We start from the raw sequence: 22,278 nt of genomic DNA, 5'->3' as shown, positions 1-22,278 counted from the left end.
CAGGCTTTCTCCCCTGCCAAATTATCACAATGATGGCCAGCCTGTTAACTCAACTCTGAGTGTCTAGGATTCAGGATCACAGTTTCTGGAACATAGTAGGAATTCAAAATATCTGTGGGGTAAGTGAATGGACAGACAGATGCGTGAATCAAAAAAGTATCAGACATTCAGTAAACTGCTGCCAGAGTTTAGACAGACACCTGTCAGCCTGGCTGTAAATTTAGCTTTTGTGAGTCACCTCGGAACACCAGGTAGAAATGCATACAGCCACGCTCCACCTAGGTTGTAATTTTGCTGTCGAAGAATACATGAAATGCTACTGGATTCTCTTTCTGGTAACATCAAGTAAAAGATTAGTAGCGGAACATAAAAGCATCACTTGCTCACAGCGATTCCCCACAAACCACACTTTGCACTCAGGTTGGGACAACTGTCCACTTTTACCTCTGGATAACATGATTGAAACATAATTCCGCTTGCAAGGGCCGCTGCAGGTTCTTCAGGCAGCATCCTTTCAGCAGTTTCACTAAGCACTCATCATCGACAGAGTAGTCGCTGGCGTCTTAAAGCAAAACACACACAGGCAATTCACACCCCGAAAGCAAAATACTTGTAAAAATCCTAAGAGGCAGCACTAACAGATCTTAAGTTTCAGAGGGATCATTTAAAAATAAGGAAAACATGGTTACCACTTGTTATGCCTCACTAAACAAAACACAATGAAAATACTTCAAATTAAAAGAACATTGAGTTTGCCACATTAGTACACCCTCTTATTAAAGGGGCTCGCTCTAGCCACTTCAAATCTTTTTCAGGTGCTCATTCTCTGAGTTACGTGACCTTAGGTATAACAGCAGGAAGGCTGAACTGTAAATAAAGAGCTTCATTAACTCTATGAAAGGTAAAGCGGGCGAGCACGCAGGCTGCCTCCTCCTGTGGTTCTGGCCCCTCCACGTGCTGGCTCCGTGCAGAAGAGGGTAACGCTTCCATATGGAGAAGCAGATGGCCTTTTCCCCATTAAAAATTCAGGAAGGGGAACACTCTCCCCAGATCATTATGTTTACAACTTATCAGTTCTCCCAGGTTATGTGCTTTTGGGGAAGAAATTATGTCATAAAATTAGACAAAACAGCTCTGAAGTACGTGCAAGGCACCGAAAATCCCCGCTAACATCTAACTGCTCGAGGCTAATGTAGAGGGTGCTTTTCTGTTTTTGTTTTTTTTGAGGACTCTTTCCCTTTTGAACATGACTCTTCCCCTCTACAGCCCAAGGCTAATACATATGAGCCAGAAGGAACCATGTCACGTGTGACATCTATCTGACAAAGGCAGCCGCTCCACATCTACCAGTTTTGAATCGGGGGGAGGGAGGCGTTTTTTACAAGGTATGTGTGACTAAGAAGTCATTCCAAGACAGGCTGATAATTTATACGTTTCAGGCTGTGACAACACAGGTGGGGAGGGGCAGTAAACCAAACTGATGGGGCCCTGGGAGCCCCTCAGACTGAAATACTTATTGCTTTCAGTGTAAACGTCAGAAATCACCATCAGCCCTTGCTAGTGTTTTCATGGTAAACTGCTCGTCTACGGGAGGTGAACGATGCTACTTAACCAACTGGAAGGGGTCACTTTACTTCTAGGTGCTGAACATAGCTGATATTCACCTCTTACTTTCAAGGTCTGACAGGTGTCAATGCCACATCACCTGCCCTATTACTTAAAAGACCATTCTTTTTCAAAAAAAAAAAATGTATGCTTCTAATCATGGATGTTCATTGAAATATACATTCAAGAAGCAGTATCTTTTCAGGTCTAGAGCCAAACCCCTAAGGGTCCATACTGGATGGTAAGTTTTTGTTTTTGTTTTTTGTACATTCTTTGCACATTTTTGCACATTCTTGCACATTCTGTTGAGTTCTGGGTCGCATTTTATGGCAGTTTGTGTTATCACACCATTCTAAGTGCTCAGTGAATGACAGTTTTGCTGAGGAACAGACAAAATACCGTGGAAAGTTACAGTATCATTAAAACACACAACTTTTATTTGGATCATGAGTTAGGGATACAGAAAATGGATTCAGAGATACTATGTTCCTCCAAAAACCTTAGAAAGCAAAACCATTATTTCCTCAGATCACAGAGTTCTACCTATCAGATGAATATTTTCCCTTAAAATATGAAAGCTTTGTCATGACTATCACCTCACGGGCAAGTTCATGGATGAGTATTTAAACACACAATTTCCATTTTACACACTAAGGAAATTACACAATAATGCGACCAAAGCATACAGTCATCACAAAAGATCTGCTGAACTTACATAAAGAGGGTAAGCTTAGGAAAAAGGAAGTTTGAAGCCCAAACTACAAAAACATCTACAATAAACTTTTTAGAAGCTAGCTGAAATGCACCAAAGGAAAACTGTGGAAACAGATTTAGAAAATGAAAAGCCATAACACTTCCTCTTTTATGTACTTCTGATTATCTTTGCCACATAATTTCACCAAGCAAATTAATTGTAACAAATAGTCAAAGCAGAGCTACTGAACCACCTTCTGGCTATATGTTGAATTCAGTTAGATTTCAAATGAAGCACAATTGGAATTAAATTAAACACTGACTCCAGGCATACTACCAAGTGATTGTCGGTCTTTGGACAGTTTTCCTCCCTTTGTAGCTCTGCATGGCCTTTCTTAACTACAGCATCATCCGAGTAGAACACCAATTGTATCCTCTACCACTTTTTAACTTTAGAGACACTTGCCAAAGGTAGGAGAAGCAAAAACATTTATTTCCCATTGTGTGTGTGTGTGTCTGTGTGTGTGTTGGGGGGAGGGGGTTGCTCACTGGAGGCTGAAGTCACCTCAGGTTTACAACTTTGCTCCATTTTCCAATTTTGGGTTTTCTCCCTCACTCTGAAGGATAAGAGCTTAATGACTAAAAGATCATAAGGGGTTGGGGATGTAGAATCAAATATCATCATGCACAAAACAGTGGACCTACATGGGATCATCACACATTTTATGTGCAACATCTAGCAAAAGTGATCTTCAGAAAAGAAGCCAACATTTTTTATGGAGCAGGAAGACATACAAAGACAAATTTGTACAAAGTAGGGTGTGTCTGTCTGAGCTCTCCCTACTCTCTGCTTAAATATCTCTTAAAATCTAACATCTCAATATATTACTAAAAGAAAAAGGAATGAATGGAGAGAGCATCCTGGTTTTCTAAACCTCTTTTACATGCACAGTCTGATACAAATATTACTCCTTTAATTTTTCCCCCAAGCAACGGAGGGGCAAAATAAACTCAGGAGGAGTGGGTAAAGAGCCAGCTCAAAAAGAAGAAAACCCAATGGTCCTTCAGGACTTCTTAACAGAGCTGTTGCTCTGTATCTGAGGGTTGTACATTCCCAGAGTCAACCAACCAGATCGTGAGCTCTGTTTAGGACCTGCAGTTGGCTGAATCCCCAGATGCAGAACTCGTGGGTACAGAGGGTTGACTACAGAATTTGAGCATCTGCAGATTCCAGTATCCCCTGGAACCAATTCCGCGGAAACTGAAGGAGGACTATATATAAAGACTTTACTCCCTGGTGGTACGTATTAGGCTATACTACAAAGGATAGACAGTCAAACATGAGAATTTATTCTACTGAAGCAAAACCCCTATCTTTGTAGGAAAACAGAAGCAGCAAGCTAGCCTACCTTTCGGAGGGAAGAAAATACCCTACAAATGTTTTACACTTAGTAAGTTTTCCTGAGGAACAGAAAAAATACCATGGAAAGTTAAATCCTCATTAAAACACATAACTTTTATTTAGATCATAAGCTGGGATATGGAAAATGGGTTTTTCCATACCACTCAGTTTTCATATAGCCACTTATTTTAAAGCATATTTATTTTTCCACCTAATTTGTGGATATATGGGTTTTAATCACAGATAATTCCCTTAATGACAGGAATAATGCTTTCTCTACCTATCAAAGTACTATACCTAGTATGGAGAATCTAAGGGTGTTCAAACGAGCAGATTAATGAAAAGTAGCCAGATTTGTTCGAAAAATAAATACTTCTAAATTTGTTCAAAAGCCCAAGCGGATTTTACTGAAGTGCATTGTGTGAAACCTCACCTTTTAAAGTAAACTTTCATGGAGTTTTATTTCAGCTAGATTTCAAAATGATGCAGCTTTATGTTGAATTTCTACTCAAATCAAAATAAGTATTTTTCCTTTTTGAAATTATTTCACATTAAAAATAGCAAAAAAAATCACCTCACACCCATTCAGATGGCTACTACCAAAAAAAACAAACAAACAGAAAATTACAAGCATTGGCAAAGATGTAGAGAAGCTGAAACCCTTGCATACTGTTGGTGGGAATGTAAAGTGGTACAGCCACTAGAGAAAATAGTATGGCAATTCCTCAAAAAATTAAAAATAGAGATGCCATATGATCCAGCAATTCCATTTTGGGGCATATATCTAAAACAATTGAAAGCAGGTCTCAAAAAATAATTGCATACCCATGTTCACAGAAATATTTATTATTTACAATTCCCAAAATTGGAAGCAACCCAAATATGCATTGATGGATGAATACATAAACAAAGTGTGGTATAAACACCTAAGGGAATATTATGCAGTCTTAAAAAGGAAGGAAATTCTGACATATGCTATAACATGGATGTACCTGGAGGACATTAGAATAAGGGAAATAAGGCAGTCACAATAAGACAAATACTGTATGATTCCACTTATATGGAGTCTCTACAGTAGTCAAATTCATAGTAACAAAAAGAAGAATGGTGGCTGCCAGCAGCTGTGGGGAGGGGGAAATGAGGAGTTATTATTTAATGGGTATGAAAAAGTTATTGAAACTGGTTGCACAACCAAGTGAAAATACTTAATACTACTGAACCACACAGTTAAAAAAAATAGTTACTATATCAATTTTATACTATGTTCATTTTACTACAATTAAAATTTTAAAAGTATAAAAAAATGTAAGGAGGCTTATCATAACTCCTTATTAATAGAAACTACACAGAAAATATGTTAGTGGTAGAACACCTGGAACACACAGACAAAAAAAAGTCTAAAATGTCCAAACAGCAAGTCTGCAGTCTGTACTTATACATACGCTCCTTCGGTTCTTTGTTAAATAGTACAAACTTTGAATTCCTCCTTTTGGTCCCAATTTCTTGAGCTTTCTCATCCACTTGTTTCCCTGGTGCCCAGAAATCAAAGGGAATTATCAGTCCATGAAGACGAATACCTCAGTATTTTGGCTACTATACCTAACCTCCAGCTGAAAAGGGGCTGAAGCATTAATACTTTTCCATAAAAGGGGGGAGGAAAAAGAAGAAAAAGGAAACCATAGTTTTTCTATAAAAATGCTGCCTTTAATATGGGAAGGTGACATCTCACCCTCCATCAACAGATGAGCTCTGGTATGACGGTCTTCCAGTAACGGAGCAGAATATTCCACTCACCTGGTCTCCCTGTGATCGCTGGTTTGTATTTCCAAGATGGCAAACTGGGACATGGGGAGGGTGGTGTCTGTGGCCTCAGAACAGCATTGCTCTTTACTCTGTTGGATTCTTTAGTTACCCATCCTGAGACCTGGAGCTTGCTAGCAGATAAGCCCACTGATTCAGCTGTCATTCTTTTATATTTCTTCTCCTTATTGTTGGGAATCTAAAGCTAGACTTGTTTTAAATATGGAAGGCAGCCTAAATGCCCAACAATACTGAAAGAGTTGATTAAATTATGATCCATTAGCCCCATGGAATGCCATAAAGCTTTTGAAATTACTACGAGGGCTACTTAGCAATAATTAAAACATTTATGATAAACTACCATATGATCTAGCAATTGTTTTGTTTGAAAAATAAACAAAAATACTAACTCAAAAAGATATAGGCACTCCCATGTTCACAGCAGCATTGTTTACAATAGCCAAGATCATGGAAACCACCTAAGCGTCCATCGATGGATGAATGGATAAAGAAAATGTGTGAGAGAGAGAGAGAGATATATATATGGAACATTATATATTGAACATTCAGCCATAAGAAAGAATCAAATCTTGCCATCTGCAACAACATGGAAGGACCTTGAGGGTATTGTGCTAAGTGAAATAAGTCAGAGAAAGACAAACACCATGTAATCTCCCTTCTATGTGAAACCTCAAACAACAACAACAACAAACCGTCATAGAGAACAGACTGGAGCAGACTGGTTTCCAGGGGCCAGGGGTTGTGGGGTGGGTGAAATATGTGAAGGGGTCAAAGGTACAAACTTGCAGTTATAAAATAAGTAAGTCATGGAGATGTAATGTACAGCATAGTGACTATAGCTAATATAGTATTGCATATTTGAAAGTTGCTAAGAGAGTATATCTTAAAAGTTCTCAATATAAGAAAAAAATTTGTAACTGTGTATGGTGACAGATGTTAACTAGACCTACTGTGGTGATCATTTTGCAATGTATACAAATATGAAATCAGTTATGTTGTACACCTGAAACAAATATAATGTTCTATGTCAATTATATCGCAATGGGAAAAAAAAGTTAAGATACAGTAAATGAAAAAAACTAGGCTAGACTATGTCTGGGTACACTATGATTGTAACTATAAAAAAAATAAAGCTAGGATGGCATACACAGAAATTCTAAATTGTGCCTAGAAGGAAAAATCTGGATGACTTTGTTGACTTACATCTATCAATTGTAATTAGGTGTTTAATTTTTTAAAAGTAATTGTAAAGAAAAATCTCATTCAACATTTCAGCCCCATACTGTACTCGAAGTACAAAATGATTCCAATGAGGTGCTCATCCCTGGGGCCGCAGTCAATAATCTACTTCCCCGAGGTGGGGAGTCAGTCAGTACTGCTTCAGTGCCCATGTTCTTCTTTAGGAAAAACAAGTTAACTGTTATAATTTATCCTGCCAATTCCTAAATTTCTATATCCTTTACAATGTGTATCATCACAAGAGTTTTCATTTTACCTCTTATCCAGAGGATAAGACCATTATCTTGGAATAATACCTAAATGATTTGGGGGCTGATAAGGAATACAACAAAGGCTACCATTTATGGCATTCTTTAGCAAAAGATAAAGCCTCTATTTATGATAGAGAAATAGAAAATATCATAGCAAGAAAACACTGGGTATTATCTGGTCCAACACCACTCCCATTTTAAAAGAAATCTGAGGTCCTCCTGGGTATGTATGATGTATATTTCCCAGAGTCTTACAGCTGCAGAGGTGGGACTATCAGCCCAGATCACCTGATTTTCCTTCTACTCTGCCAGCTGCTTCCAGTAAAGGGAACTTTCAGTAAACTGGAGCAGGGCTTCCAATACCACCAAAAATAACAAGTGAAAAAGTAAAATCATGAGTAGATTTCAACTTGCAAACAAACAATTCTCTGTGTCTGCAAAGACCAATAATCATTAGAGAGCAAAAAGGAAGCATGAAAAGAATCACAACAAATTAAAACCAGACATACACATTTCCCAGGTGCTGCTCAACTGTCTTCTTCATCCTCTTTTGTAACAGCTTTGTCAAGATAAAATTCATATAACATACAATTCACCCATTGAAAGTGTGCAGTTCAATGGCTTTGAGCACATTACCGAGGTGTGCACCATCACCACTATCAATTTTACAACATTCTCATCAACTCCCCCCCAAAAAATGCCATACCCTTTACAACCACACGCCCAGTCCTCCATCCCCAGGCAACCACTAAACTACTATCTGTCTTTACAGACCGACCTGTCCTTGATACTTCATATAAATGGAATCATACACTCTGTCATCTTTTGCAGCTGGCTACTTTCACTGAGCCTAACGTCCCCAAGGGTCACCCATGCTGCAGCAGGTATCTTTCCTCCCTTCATCTTGATGGCAGTCACCCAGACACCTGTGGCTCAAGCTCTTTTGTCCTCATCATGCACACAAATTACCATGGGCAGACGTGCACAGGGGCAAGGGGCAAGGTTCCCAGGCTCTTACTTTTCATACTTACTTTCATTTTGTAGAGCTGTCTCCGCCTTTTCAACAGTTACCAACAGATTTTCAGAAAGGTCTTTTCTTTTGCTCACTAGTGGGAAACCGTTCCAGACATACATCATTTCCTAATGAGGAGAAATGGAAGAACATTCACCATTGTGAGAGGTTATTCAAAGTCCTTGACAACAACAAAACCACATACGTGTGCTTTGCCTTGGTTCCTAGTGTTCTCAGGACAACATTTGAGATCGGTTTCCTCCGCTTTCCTCATTTGGCCTTTAGTGATATAATTTCCCCTTTTCTCGCTTTATTATATGCCTTTTGCCTTTTATATTTGCAAAGTAATTCAACATATATAGTACATTGTGTTTTACTGAAAAATTAATTTATTCATTCATTTAAGAAGTATTTATTTATTAAGAAGTATTCAGGCCTTTCAAAGATGCAGAAATATATTATTTTTAACCGGTACTATGAACAAATCTATTTAATATAAATTCTTGTTGTTACTTTCAGGTGAAAGGAACCATTTTTCAGTATCTGCCAATTGTTTACACAAAATATTTCCAAGGACATCACTAAAAATGAACACAGGAAATATATCACCTGGCTCAGGTTCTTTTATACTATTAAAAACATGTGACAGTCCAGTAATTCAATCCAAAATGCAGAAAATGCATTCGTTTAAAGGCCATATGGCTGAATGACAATCCCTAAAAATGTAAACTAATGATTTCTCACTGCAAATTGCATTTAATAGGCTAACAGATGAGAATTTTTTTTTGGACCAAAAGCAAATGGGCTCTTGCTTGAAAATATTTTTCTAATCTTCCTGGAAGTGCAGTTCCTATTTGGAAAGGTATGAAATAAGGAGGGTAATTAGTATCGTCTTGGAAATAAAAAGCATTTTAAAATAGGATAAAGATATTGTTTGGACAGCCTCTTGCAGAGAAGCAGTGAAAATGAGGAAAATTCACTGGAGTCGAGTCATCTTTACCTTATGGCACAGGAAACTAAGATCTCGACACTACCTTTTGTTTTACAGTCAAAGTTTCTTATTGTTAATAGTGTAAGAGTTCAATTCAGAAGAAGGAAAGTTCCTATCTGAGATTTCAGGAAATATGGGATTTTAGTAAAATTCCTAGTTACCACAAACTCAAGCCAGTTCTCAGACCTGGAAAGAGAAGTCCTAGGAGTTAAGCTTGCTAATGACCCTTAGTAATCAGAGCAAGATACGTATCGTGACGAACACATAAGCATCTAAGTGTTAGGGCAGAGAAAGGACTCTGGTGCTCTAGAAAATTCAGGGAAGTTCAGTGACACAGAAGGAAAAGCATTTCCCAGCACGTATCACTTGATAGAAATGAATCAGGAATGGAGCTCAAAGCTGTCATTGGTCAAATAGCAGCAGGCTCCCACGCTAGCTGGGAAACGGGATGTCTGGTCATTTTTGTGACTGGCATGTTCTTATTTTATCTGTGCTCAGATATGATTACAGAGTGGTCATATTTTTGTCTCATCCCATCACAGGCACAGAACAACCGGGTCAATGTGGTGTTCTCCGAGACTGTTTATCTTAAGTAGGGAATACCTGGACCTAGGTACTAGGGGTGGCCAGCTCCTCCCTGACACCTGTCAGGGGCTACAGCTTGCTTTCTCACAGACCACATAAAGAGCTCCTATAAGCCAATGATAAAGTAATAAATGTCCCAATGAAAAATTAGAGAAGTACATGAACAACAATTTACAACAGAAGAAATAAAAAAGAATTAACACATGAAAAGATGCTCAAATGCACGTTGAAACTGTAAAATACTGTTGGTAGGAATTAAAATCGGTACAGCCTTTTTGGAGGGCAATCTGGCAATGCAAAGTATTAAATGCATATACCCTTCAATCAGGAATTCCACTTCTAGGCATCTCTCCCAGAGAATTATATGCCCATGTACAAAATGAGAGAGATAAAAGAATATTCACTGTACCACGTTTTTAATAGTAAAAACTGGAAACTAAGTAGCTGTCAAGGGGAATAATTTTTTCCAAAGGGGAAGAGTTAAATAAACTCTGGAATCAAATTAAAAAAAAAATTCAGGAAACCCCAAAGGAGGACTGCAAGTGTTAGCTTGCACTAAATAGCTTTCCTGTGCTTTCTGACTACTTAACACAAAACTAAAGCCCTAAAGAGTCATCGTAATTTGCTAGATTCAGTACTTTTTTAAAGAAGTCTTCATTAAGACAATTTAAGTTGAAATTATACTTTTCATGAAGTCTAGCCTAAATGGCATACCGACCAAGGACGTGAGCTCTGGCACTGGGCTGGAACACAGCAGCCAGCAGCCACTGATGGCTCCAGAGCACTGAGAATGTGGCTGATTCAAAGTGAGATGCACGAGGGGAGGGAAGTGCAGCTCAGCAACAGAGCATGTCCTTAGCATGCACGAGGTCCTGGGTTCAATCCCCAGTACCTCCACTAAAAGAAAATAAGAGGAAAAAAAAAAACCTGAGATGCGTTCCAAGCACAGACTACACACCAGATTTCAATAGATTAGTAGAATACAAAAGAATATGAAACCTCATTAGTAAGTTTTTATCTGTTACATGCTCAAACAAATTTTGCACATAACTGGATCAAGTAAAATATATTTTAAAATGATTGTCATGTTTCCTTTTACTTTCTGTTACCTCTTGACTTTTAATGTAGCTACTAGAAAAGGTGCAATTATATATGTAGCTTGCATTATGATTCAACTCAACTTCAATTAAGTCAACTCACCTCACTCTACCTGAATCTCCTTATCTGGCTACAGAGAAACTCCCCTCATAGAATTACTTTAAGAATTGAACGGTATTTTTAAAATAGCCTTTGTCATTTTGCCTAGAACATTCCAACTAACCAAAAAAATCTGCTATAATTTTTGTTTACTATTTATAAATGTTTGCCTTACAAACACAATGATTTTTAATTGAGCAAACATCCCAACAAAAGTGAGATGTTCTCCCTGACACTGTGAATAGACCATTTACTTCGAGGATGCAAACAGTAAGCAAACTTAAAGGCAGATACCAGGGCAGGCAAGACGAGCTTCACGGGCGCAGGCAACGAGGGAGAGTACCGGCGAGACTTCCGCACGGCAAACTTCTCAGTGGGGATAGATTTCCCAGCGATCCTCTGCTTCAAGCCATCCACCTGTCTGTGAAGGGCCCAGCCCCAGAGAAAGGTCATGAGAACACGTACGTTATTTACACCTGTCCTTTTCACGCTGCGCGCCCCAGACCAGCAGCATCAGCATCACCTGGAAACCTGGTGGAAATGCAGATTTTCAGGCTCCACCCCAGACCTACTGAATCAGCAGCTCTAGAGCTGGCACCCAGCAATCTGGGTTTTAACGAGTCCTCCAGATGATTCTGACGCACCCACAAGTCTGAGAACCACTGACTGACACGTATTTCTTTCTAGTTAACTTAGTGTCTTAGCCTATCAAGAACAGTCAGGGAAATCTAGATATAAAATTGGCAATTTCGATAAGCAAGTTGCGAGGAGTCAGAAGTATTTACTTACACTGTGGCTATTCAGAGAGGGGAGAGGGTACACTGGTACATTTCCTATTCCTATCTTCAAGTATGACACCAATCTATAAAAAAGTGTGGCTCAAAAGATAGCCATCAATTAATGTATAATTTGAGAAAATGTTTCCCAGGCATAGGTGATTTTAAAAATAATCAGACAAGGACATACACCATGTTTACAACTTTCCTCTCAAAATTCTAAGAAATTCCAATTATAAAACTTACAAGCACGTAAAAATGAGAATGGCATGGGGAGATTACATGTTTCTAGGGCGCCTTCTTTAACATAACTTTGTAAATGCATCAGACAGATTGCCAAGAAAAATTCACGGAACTAACCAATTACACCACTGAAAGAGTAAGATGAAACGAGAGAAAAAACATTCTAATATGAAGACAAGTTTGTTATTTTGGGGCACCATTTGCAGGATGGATTTTTTTTTGTTTTGGTAATTGACATATAACATTATATTACTTTCAGGGGTTCAAAGGGTATCGGCTTTTAAACCAGAATGCCCCTTATTTAATTTTTTTTGAGGTTTGAACCTTTTTAAAAAAATTTTTTTTTAATTGAAGTACAGTCAGTTACAACGTGTTAATATCTGGTGTACAGCATAATGTCCCAGTCATGCATATACATACATATATTCATTTTCATGTTCTTTTTCATTAAAGGTTATTATAAGATATTGAACATAGTTCCCTGTGCTATATAGAAGAAACTTTTTTAAAAATTTATCATTATTTGATGTTAATTAACATCAGTGGAAGAGGCAGTGGAAATGTGAGGTGGAGGTTGGGGGATGGGGTCAGAAGCATGCAGTGGATGTGAAACCTCCTGGTTTAAGGATCATAGAGCCTGCATGAAGAGAACATTCATTTTGGGGACTTTCTTATCATTATCCCAACAAATTAGATGCTCTTATACAACAGACCGCAAGCTTTCTCCTGAAAGTAAGGACAGTTACATGTTTCACAGAAATTGTTTTCATCTGGAGAAAATTTAGTCTGAAGTACGGGGGAAAAAGAAGGAGATTTAAAAGATTCCAATGTATCTTAATATTCCATTCTATTCCATTTGTTGTTTGTGCAAAATGGGGAAATGTATTTTACTAGTAAGACGTGGCATTAATCTGCATGGCTTCTACTAATGTTAATTCTACAGTTAGTATACGTGGTCCTACTCTTAAAATCAGCTGCTTTAAAAGCAGGAAAAAATGATCCTTGTCACACCTTCAAATTGGTTCTGACAAGTTGGAGGGTTCGGCCAAGCCATTATTCCTCATAATGTGGTCACAGAATATAGGTCTCCATTTAAAAGATTTTGTCATCAATTACATTTGAAAAAGGCAGCAGGGCTTCTCTTTTCCTTCACTTCCTCATCTCCAGGGGCCACCTCCTTCCTACCACGGCCACCCATGCCTATAGTCTTAACTTAGACCAGCCCATCACCCGTCACTTTTCCACCTCAAAGCATAAGCTCAAGCACACGCCCCTTTGAAGACCGTTCTCGTTTTACCCGGGCTGTTCTAGTAAGAGTTTCAGTGCTCCTGCCCTTCAACTTTCTCCCAGCTCAGCAGTCTCCTCCTCTCTCCCCATCCCTCCGTGTTCCTCCTTAGATGGCCACATAGGCGGTCTTCACTGCTGCACACTCTGGCTGATTCCCTAAACTCCCTTGCCTATGCCTAGTCGCTGTGCCCATCCATCTTCCCAACTGCCCTGCACGGAGAACAGCTTGGTATCACCGTAAGTTCACTGACACCAACCTCAAATGAGCCCTCGTACTGCCAGCCATTCCCATCCCATGCTTCTCTCACCACCTCCCTGTCTACTCTCTGCAACAATGATTTCAAATATTCTCCATCCTCCTCAGACCTCCTGCCCACTCCTTTCTCTTTCACTCTCAGCAGGTAACCCTGCCTCCTACTCCAGAAAGGAGAACAGATGCTAGGACACCCTCCACGTGCAACCACCACGCACAAGCTTGCACACCTTGGCCCCTGTCCTGTGCTCCTTCCCTTCCCGTACAACAGAGGACCTGGTGCTCCCTCTAGATAAAGCCAGGCCTGCCATCAAGGCTTTGGATTCTTTCTCCTCCTGCCTTCTCAAGAGCCTTACAAATATCACTTATCCAATTTCCCACTTGTATGTACGACTTCTCTTTCTCAAATGGATCCTTCCCAGTGTTTTTTGGGAATGCTCAGATCTCACCCATTAAAATACTCCCTGATATTACACCTCCCTCTGACTCTCTGTCTCTCAATCCCTTCCCCTTCACACTCAAAGTTATCCATGGATGTATTGATGCTCAACTCTCTTCATTTCTTTGTATCTCATTCATTCTTTAGCCAACTCCAGTCTGGTTTCCACCTCCATTCTATTACCTTATCAGCTCCTATTCGGTATACCAATGATCTCTGTGTTGCTAAATACACACTTTGTCTTATTTTTAAATGGAATTCTGTGTTCTGTGGGACATATTTTGAGTACTCCTTGGTTTTTGTTTTCCTTTGACCTACATATAAAATGTAGCATCGCACCCTGTTTTAGTTCTTTAAAGGTGTGGGGCTCCCTCCTGCAACAGGGTTTCTCACACGCTGTCCTCTTGGTCTGGAACGGCAGCACCACCACTCCACACCGCTCAGTGGATCCTGTTCCACATTCAGACCTCATCTCAGTTATCATCCCCTCTAGCCTCTCATACACACCTCTCCTCCCATGGGGGAACGGAGGGACAGTGGGTAGTGTTAGTGATGCAAGTATTACGGGTTTCTCTGTTGCTAACTGGGAGTCCCAATCACTGAGAGAGGAAGGAACACCAGGCTTGCTAGGGAGGACTGGACACGGTGAGTTTTAAAGGCTTTGGCATGTCCAAGTGAAGGTGGCAACGGGAGCTGGATATGTGAGTCTGGAACTCACTCATGAGATCTGAACTAGGGATTTACATTTGGCTTGGATGAGATTTCCCAAGGCTGAGGTTCTATGATTGACCTTTGAAATAAAACGCATCAACATTCAATAGCTGGAAAAAGTAGGACGAGCCTACTAAGACAAGACACTAAGAAGGGGTGGTGGGAGAGGAGAAAAACCAGTCGTGTACTATAGCTTTGCATTTGTTACGTGATTATTTCAATGATGTCTCGTTTCACTACAAGATTATAAACTCCAGAAGGACAGAAGCGATGCCTGTTGACTCAGCACTTAACACAGTACCCTTTATACAGGAGGTGTCCAACATAAAAGTTACTGATGCATGGATGGACAGATGGATGGACAGATGGATAGATGGGTGGACACTGGTCTAAACAAAGTTAAACAGATTACTTCACAGCAGAGCTTCTCAGACCGTTTGACACACTAATGAAAACTACGTGTATGCTATAATGTGTTTTGTAACTTTTTCTGGTCACACAACACCTTTAATTTACAATGCTAGGTAACACCTTCCATTAACAATACCATTTTAGGAGACTGTGTTCAAAATGCAGTAGCAAAGCTCCAATAACAAAACACAGAAGTTTGGGTTCTGGTGATTAACAATTACACTGGCCTATCTGCAAAGTCCTGCTAAAAGGGTGACATTTAGACTCTGAGATAAATGTATTTAAGAGTTTCTGTATCAAATCAGATAAAGAAATATGAAGGTGAAGCATGGGAGAGCACTAGGGGAAAAGAAAGCAGTATTTGTATGCTCCTCTATACAGTCAGGATCTTGGTTACAGACATGGTGTCTTGCTTACCTGAACAGAGCTACCACATCCTCTTTAGTTGCTGCCACGTCCTTCTCTGGAAGCATACTCAAAATTGCAGCTTTTAAGAACACATATGTTGCCTTGAGGAAAAGAAAAGCAGCTAGTTAGAGAGCATCCTTGGGCGATGACATTTCTACCTTGCAAATCAGGAACGACCTACAGATCTTCCAGATACAGTATTTAAGAGGCATCAAAGACATTAAAGGAAATAAATCCTTATATCGCTTGTTCCAAATGATATCAGCACTTTTTCCTATTATACAACTATAGTGCTCATGGGTGAGAAAGGGGACAAAATAAGTAAAAGATCATTATCTCCTTCCTTCCGACTTCTCACAAATGGATCAGAATTTCTTTTGGAACTCTTTTCTTTCTTTTTCTTTACATTGATGTATAGTTGATTTATAGTATTAGTTTCAAGTGTACAACATAATGGTTCGATATTTTTATAAATCGTATACCATATAAAGTAGTTATAAAATATTGGCTATATTCCCTGTATATTACAACCTTGTATCTTACTTATTTTATACCTACCAGTTTGTATCTCAATCTCCCTTCCCTATCTTGCCACACCTGTCAGAATGGCTATCGTCAAAAAGGCAACAAATAATAAATGTTGGTGATGATGTAGAAAAAAGGGAACACTAGTGCACTGTCTGGATACTTATCACCAAAAAGAACACAAATAACAAATGTGGGAGAGAATGTGGAGAAAAGGGAATGTCGGGACTGGAAATTGGTACAGTCAACCTGGAAAACAGTATGAAGGTTCTTCAAAAAACTTAAAAAGAACTACCATACGATCTAGGAATTCTACTCATGGGTATATATCCAAAGAAAATGAAAACAATAATTGGAAAAGGTATATACACCCCAATTTTCAGAGGAGCATTATTTACAACAGCCAAGATATGGAAGCAACCTAAGTGTCCATCAACAGATGAATGGACAGAGAATTAATTTTGATTACTACGAAAAGCCTTGTCATCGGGGCATCAAAAAGTCTACTTAAAAATATCACTGTTGATATTTAATAATTTTAAATATAAGTGCAGTTCATCTTCAGAGGTAAAGCCTCTACTGAAAAGGACGGTTTGGATGGCTTTCAAAGCACACAGTGCTGAGGACAGTCGTTATAAACAGCAGGTACTTAATGCATACTTCCTCTTCTGATGGATCTCTAAGTTGAGAAAACAGTGTTGATGCCAAACTTCTGAACAAACAGTCCTAAAAGAAAATCATCCTGTACGCTTATTACCAAACAGATGGCATTAACGCACCTTACCTTGGACCACTTACTCTCTTTGCAAAGCAGATCTGAATAGTAATAGGCCTCCATCCAGTTTTGTTGGAATACAAAAATCCACATCAGCTCCCAATAACAGAGATGGTGAAACTGTTTCCATTCTTCTTGAACTGAAATGCATTTTCGAAATATCTCTTGTGCCTATAAGTCAATTGCAGAAAGCTGATCATCCAGATATTAGACAAGGAGATAATAACCTAATGGAAAAATACATAAAACACTTTGTACAAGAAGAACAACATCATCGCTCATTAAACCACTCAATACGATATGCTCCTTTCCTTACATGCAGCAGTTACATTCTGTTTCTTTCTTTAACTTTGTGAGGGGGCCGTGGAGCTTTACCACATGGGAGTAGCAAAGTTCCTTCCTTTAGTAAGACATAAAATGCAGAAGTCCTTTAAGAAAAGACTGACGATAAAAGTCAGGATTTAGAGGGTAAAATACATCGTAAACAAAGTTAAAGGCAATGGGTAAGACTGGGAGAAGACATCACTTACATAACTGACAAAGGATTAACCCTTATCATACAACAATTTTATAAACTACTTAAAAAAAAAAAGGAAAAACAACCCAATGAGGAAGTTGTTAAAGATATAAAAGGAAATCAGGGAAAAAGATATATGGGTGACAAATATACATGTAAAGAAATTTTTAAACTGGAACATATAAATTTAAAAATTACATCATCCTTTTTCAGCCATCACATGGGCAAAAATAAAAGATAAAAAATGTCCTGAGTTGGCAAAGAGCATTTGAAACAAGTATTCTTATATCTTTACAGGAGTTTAAATGCAATAGTCTTTAGTTAGGAGAGTAGTTTGTTTGAATTTATCAAAATGCAAACTGTTTGACCTAGAAATCCTAATTATCAGAATTTGTCTTATATAAACAGATCTTTGCACAGAAATATACACATAATGATGTTTACAACAGCATTATTTATAGGAGCCAAATGTCTTTCAATAGTGGACTGCTTTAATGAGTATAGTAGAACATTCATATTATGGAATGAAACCCAGCCATCAAAAGGAATGAGGAAGATTTAGATATACTGACCTGGAAAGAAATCCAAGATGTATTGTAGGCAGAAAGAATCAAATCAAGAAAGAAGATAAATGTTTGGCCCCATTTGTGTGGAAGAAAATTGTGAATATATTTAATGAAAGGCTCTTTACTCTTCTTCTTCAAGAGGACTAGTGGATAATTTCCTTTGATGGGGAGCGCACATGCGGCACAGTGGAGTCCCATCTTAGGCAGGGGCTAGATTCCAAGGTCCATATGTAATCCCAGGATGGATGGTAGACAGAGTTTTTTGAAAGTCCCTGAAATTGCCCACCTATACTTCTGTATCCTACCCTGAACTGCCTCAGGTATTTTATATGTACATATATATATGTAAATTTTATATATATATATAATCTACTACATATAATAGAATGCATCCACAAAATTAAACTTTGGCTTTTCAATTACATATTTCACCTTTACTTCTGTCTAGTGCATATAGCTGAATTTGCTCATGTTGAAAGAGTATGTGACGGAGCTCCACCAGACAGCTCCACAAATGACCGCCTCAAATAAATTACCTCTTCCACATTCCCTTTCAGCAGCTCTATCCGGCCGTGATAAAACAGCATGAGTGAGCCCTGAGGAGAAAGGGAGAAACACGCTGCTCAAGGGTCAACTCTGGTTGACTGATTATGGTTGAAACATACACTTGAAATTCTAAGCATACATTTGGAAACTGCTGGAGGTAGGGTTCAAGGAGACTCTCTGCTTCCACAACATTCACTTCTCCTGTACCTAGAAATTTAACAGGAAAAGCCTCAGTCTTCACGAAACATGGTTGATATTTATAACTAATTCTCCAAATTTCATTAAAATACTGCAAAGACTTATTCATGGAAAAGATGAAAACAGATAAGTTGTCGTTTTAACACTTGGGAAATAAAAGAAGACAAGTCTCCTCTCTGACTTGAGTTTAAGAAAGCTCTGGGACAGACTGATTCCTAAGAATGGAGGTGGTCGCCTTAGATTCCGATTGAAATTCCTGGTTTTAATAGCACTATGAACTTATTTTAACCAAAAAATTAATTTTCTGCTAAAAAATGTAAAATTAATATGCTAAAATAGATCATCTTAAACAAGCTTTATAGAATTTTTTAGCTGAGGACAGATTTTTTTAAAAATTCAGTGAAAGAAATCCTCTACCTTTCCACCAAGTTACTCTGACAAGTGTCACTATCTTCCATCTTTACTCAAAAAAAAAAAAAGAGAGAGAGAGAGAGACTACTAGCTTTCACTAATTTTTCTGTTTTTACTTACTCAGATGAAAAATAATCAACTTTCAATGAGGTAAAATGTAATCCAATTCTTACCAAGTATCAGGGAGATGTAAGTATGAAAAGCTAGTATAGTTAAGCAGCAGAGTGGAGACCTCATGCTTCTTCCTAATGCACCTTCCCGTAACTGCAGGATGCCCAGCTCCTGTGGGAATTAAATGCATTTTAGAATGAGAAGAGCGTGACTGTAACATCACATTCAGACACTTTGAAACGCTAGTTCACGTTTCCCTACCCTCCACGAGGGTGCTGTTTATTTTTCAAGAACTTAGAATAGCAGTAATGTCTAACTAGAAACAAACTTTACATTTTAACTGGCATACGACAATTTCACACATTCTTCATGATCCTAGGGAGAGGAAAAGGCAGAGCTCATTTCACAGAAAACTCTGTATTTCTCTTATATAAATATTAACTTATTAAAGCATATTGAGGATCTAAGTGCAAAGCACTATGGTGGGTATGAATAAATATGGTTCTATGTCTTCAAAGATCTTTCCATCAAATAGGGAAGATAGTACATGAACACATAATTTTGTTGGAATATGGTGAGAGCCATAAGAAAGATAAGTAAGTGATTCTGAAAGTTAGGAACGTTTGAGCCTTGTTGGGAGGAGATAAAGGAACACTTTGTAGAACAAGTGACATTTATCATAAACCTAATGGATGGAGAGGCTCTCAAGAGACATTATTTTGGAGGATGCTGGTTGGGAAGGACATCCAAAGAGAGATCAGCAGAAGCAAGGAAACAGAAAAGCACAGGGTCTATCTGGGAGACAGCCAATTGCCCAGTTTAGCAGGAACACTGGGGAAGCAAAAAGGATGGGTAGTAAGGCTAGAAACATTGGCCAGAATCAGATCGTAGGGCCCTTGAATCAATGCTATAGTTTGGGCTTTACTCAAGGGGCAATTTGAAGCCACGATGAAATAAGGTGGAAGATGAATGATCAAGGGGAAGGGTAACCATGAAATAGAGTCTGAATAGACAGACCGTATCATGAGGGGATCACATAAATACATTATAGCTTATGAAGAACCTGGACAGTAGAATAAATGGGGGAAAATTACAGCTTCCTGTATTTGTTTTCATAATTTTTCAAAACCTGCTCTCTTGACTAACAGGGAACGGCTTTTGCAATAAGGCAACTCTGCTAACAGCATATTGAATGTTGTGATTAATAAATATGATACACTACAAAAACAACCATACAGAAATATAACAAACAAAACTCATGGAAAACAAATGTCCTTGCTTAGTTTTATAGTGCAACTTGTAAAAACACAAGGAAACGCAAAATATTGCAACTATGCTTGATCCATGTGAATTATACAGGGTTCAACATGGAAATCTAGCCTAATTTTCTAATTTTGCAGAAAAGTCTGGGGTGGCAAAAATGTTAAGAAAGTATACTTTAACTGCCCAAGAACACCAAAGATCCAGCAGGCAGCAATATGAGTAAAACATAAATTTTAATCCCAGAATTTAGTTAACAATGATGAAAACTTTCAACTTTCAACAGAAAAGCCATCTCTAACCCCTGAAAAATATGATCAAGAACCAGCAGCTCTTTATTGCTCTGCACACAAATTGCCAATAATGCTCTTGTTGGTTATAAGGATGTGTAGTATTTCCCTCATATTCAATTATCAATTATCTCCTCTGTCAAAATTAAGATGAAATTAATTTTGTACCCTATTTCCAGAAAATCCTATAAATTCTAGTAGTCTGATAATCCGTGCTGGTAAAAGGGACAGCATCTGTAAGAAAAAAAAAAAAACACACAAGTGCACTTATGTGTTAGTGCATCTAACTGTAGATAAAAAAACTCTAAACAAAGTTTCAATGATTTAGTAATTCAAAACATTAGAACCAAGTTTAAGTCATGAGACATGTCTCAGTCATCACATATTGCACCTACTATAATCATTACTTGTAAATTAATTTCATTTAGTTAAGACAATACACCTAAGAAATTTTTTAAAAAGGCAAATCAAAAAACCTGACCTCTTTCGAATGCTTTAAAGAATACTTGCTCCTTTCATGTGGAGTGATAAAGTGGTGAGAAGGTAACACCTCAGTGCCCACCTCCAAACGAGGCTTCTTTTAGCCTCCTTTTCCAAAAAGCAAGTCTATAGAACTCTTCATGATATGCAGGCACGGCCCAGCAGTGAGCAGCTGCAGGGACAGCCATGGGACATCCCTGAGGAGGAGTGATGAAGGGAAGTCCTCCAGTACAGAACTTCCCAGAGCAGTGCATCTCGTTGCTCACTTTGCTTAGAAGGAGAAATGGCCACATGTGCAATTATATGCCGGGTGGTAGCCAATGGTTTGGTGGGATGGTCAGGGATTTAGAAGGAACATTATGGGAAAATTGATGACAAGGAGGTCTAGGGAAGAGGTATGTGGATAGGCCTCTCAGAATGGGCAAAAGGGTGAAGATATTTGTGTCTCATGCCAATGTTCACCAAAGGCTAACCTCAGCAGAGAAGGATTTTAATAATCAGGACGGTAGGGTGATCCATTCTGTGGACAGCAGTCAGCCTCTTTTCTGGGCCACCTCTGGCAGCCACCAATGGGCTCATGAACAAAGGGGCCATGGTGGTGTATACATTCATGCATTGGATTGGATTCCCTTTACCACTTACTTTTCTCACCAGTTCCAGGCAAACCTTAATAAAATACCAAATCTCTAAATAGTATATTGCAAATGCACAAATATCTACTCAAACTCTTCATCTGCACCAGAACATAAATATCACATCGTTTGTCCAGTTACAGTGCCCCCTCACTTATTTTCAACTCCAGAGCTGTCATTGCTTATGGCAGTATTTCTGATGTGGAAACAGAACTGAATTTCAAGTTCCTTACTACTGCAAAATGTTAATAGTCCATTCAGAGTGCTACATGCTTCCCTCTGTTACACAATCCAGAACTATTCTGAGCATGAGCAGAACTTTACAGCACATTCTGGCCAAAGCCCCCACCAGGTCACAACACAAGAAAACTGATACCACTCCAGCCACTTACCAACCAAACCCAGGCAGAAGTTCAGGGGGAGGCTACAAATGCAGTAGAGAAGGCACTGAAAACCTAAGATTCTTTAACAAAAGATTCTTGTTGCTTTATAATTACTTACCAAATTAAAGGCCCCTATTCCAAGCTTGACACCTCCTTCAAATTCAGAGAAGAACTGTTGCTCAACTTTGTTCTTCTGAATTACATGCAGGATAGAAAGACATTCTCTGGGTTAAAGAAAAGAGTTATACCATAAATTTACT

At 38.7% G+C, this 22,278-nt stretch overlaps 1 protein-coding gene across 13 annotated transcripts in view; it reads right to left on the bottom strand.

The window, feature by feature from the left end:
* Positions 1 to 22,278, bottom strand: part of TTC39B (tetratricopeptide repeat domain 39B) — a 124,752-nt gene that overhangs the window by 5,287 nt on the left and 97,187 nt on the right. For all 13 annotated transcript variants that reach the window (XM_031676980.2, XM_031676977.2, XM_015242671.3 and 10 more), the window contains 10 exons: positions 22,137 to 22,242; positions 20,692 to 20,757; positions 19,036 to 19,144; positions 18,393 to 18,460; positions 18,244 to 18,303; positions 16,634 to 16,795; positions 15,334 to 15,425; positions 11,091 to 11,217; positions 8,043 to 8,151; positions 445 to 562 (listed from right to left, as the gene is read on the bottom strand). In XM_031676980.2, the coding sequence (XP_031532840.1) occupies positions 445 to 562; positions 8,043 to 8,151; positions 11,091 to 11,217; positions 15,334 to 15,425; positions 16,634 to 16,795; positions 18,244 to 18,303; positions 18,393 to 18,460; positions 19,036 to 19,144; positions 20,692 to 20,757; positions 22,137 to 22,242 (1,017 nt within the window). The remainder of the gene's footprint in view (positions 1 to 444; positions 563 to 8,042; positions 8,152 to 11,090; positions 11,218 to 15,333; positions 15,426 to 16,633; positions 16,796 to 18,243; positions 18,304 to 18,392; positions 18,461 to 19,035; positions 19,145 to 20,691; positions 20,758 to 22,136; positions 22,243 to 22,278) is intronic.

This window comes from Vicugna pacos, chromosome 4 (assembly GCF_048564905.1).
Source record: "Vicugna pacos chromosome 4, VicPac4, whole genome shotgun sequence".
Lineage (NCBI taxonomy): Eukaryota > Metazoa > Chordata > Mammalia > Artiodactyla > Camelidae > Vicugna > Vicugna pacos.
The sequence above is the reverse complement of the archived record's forward strand: the minus strand, read 5'-3'. Positions and strand labels throughout refer to the sequence as shown.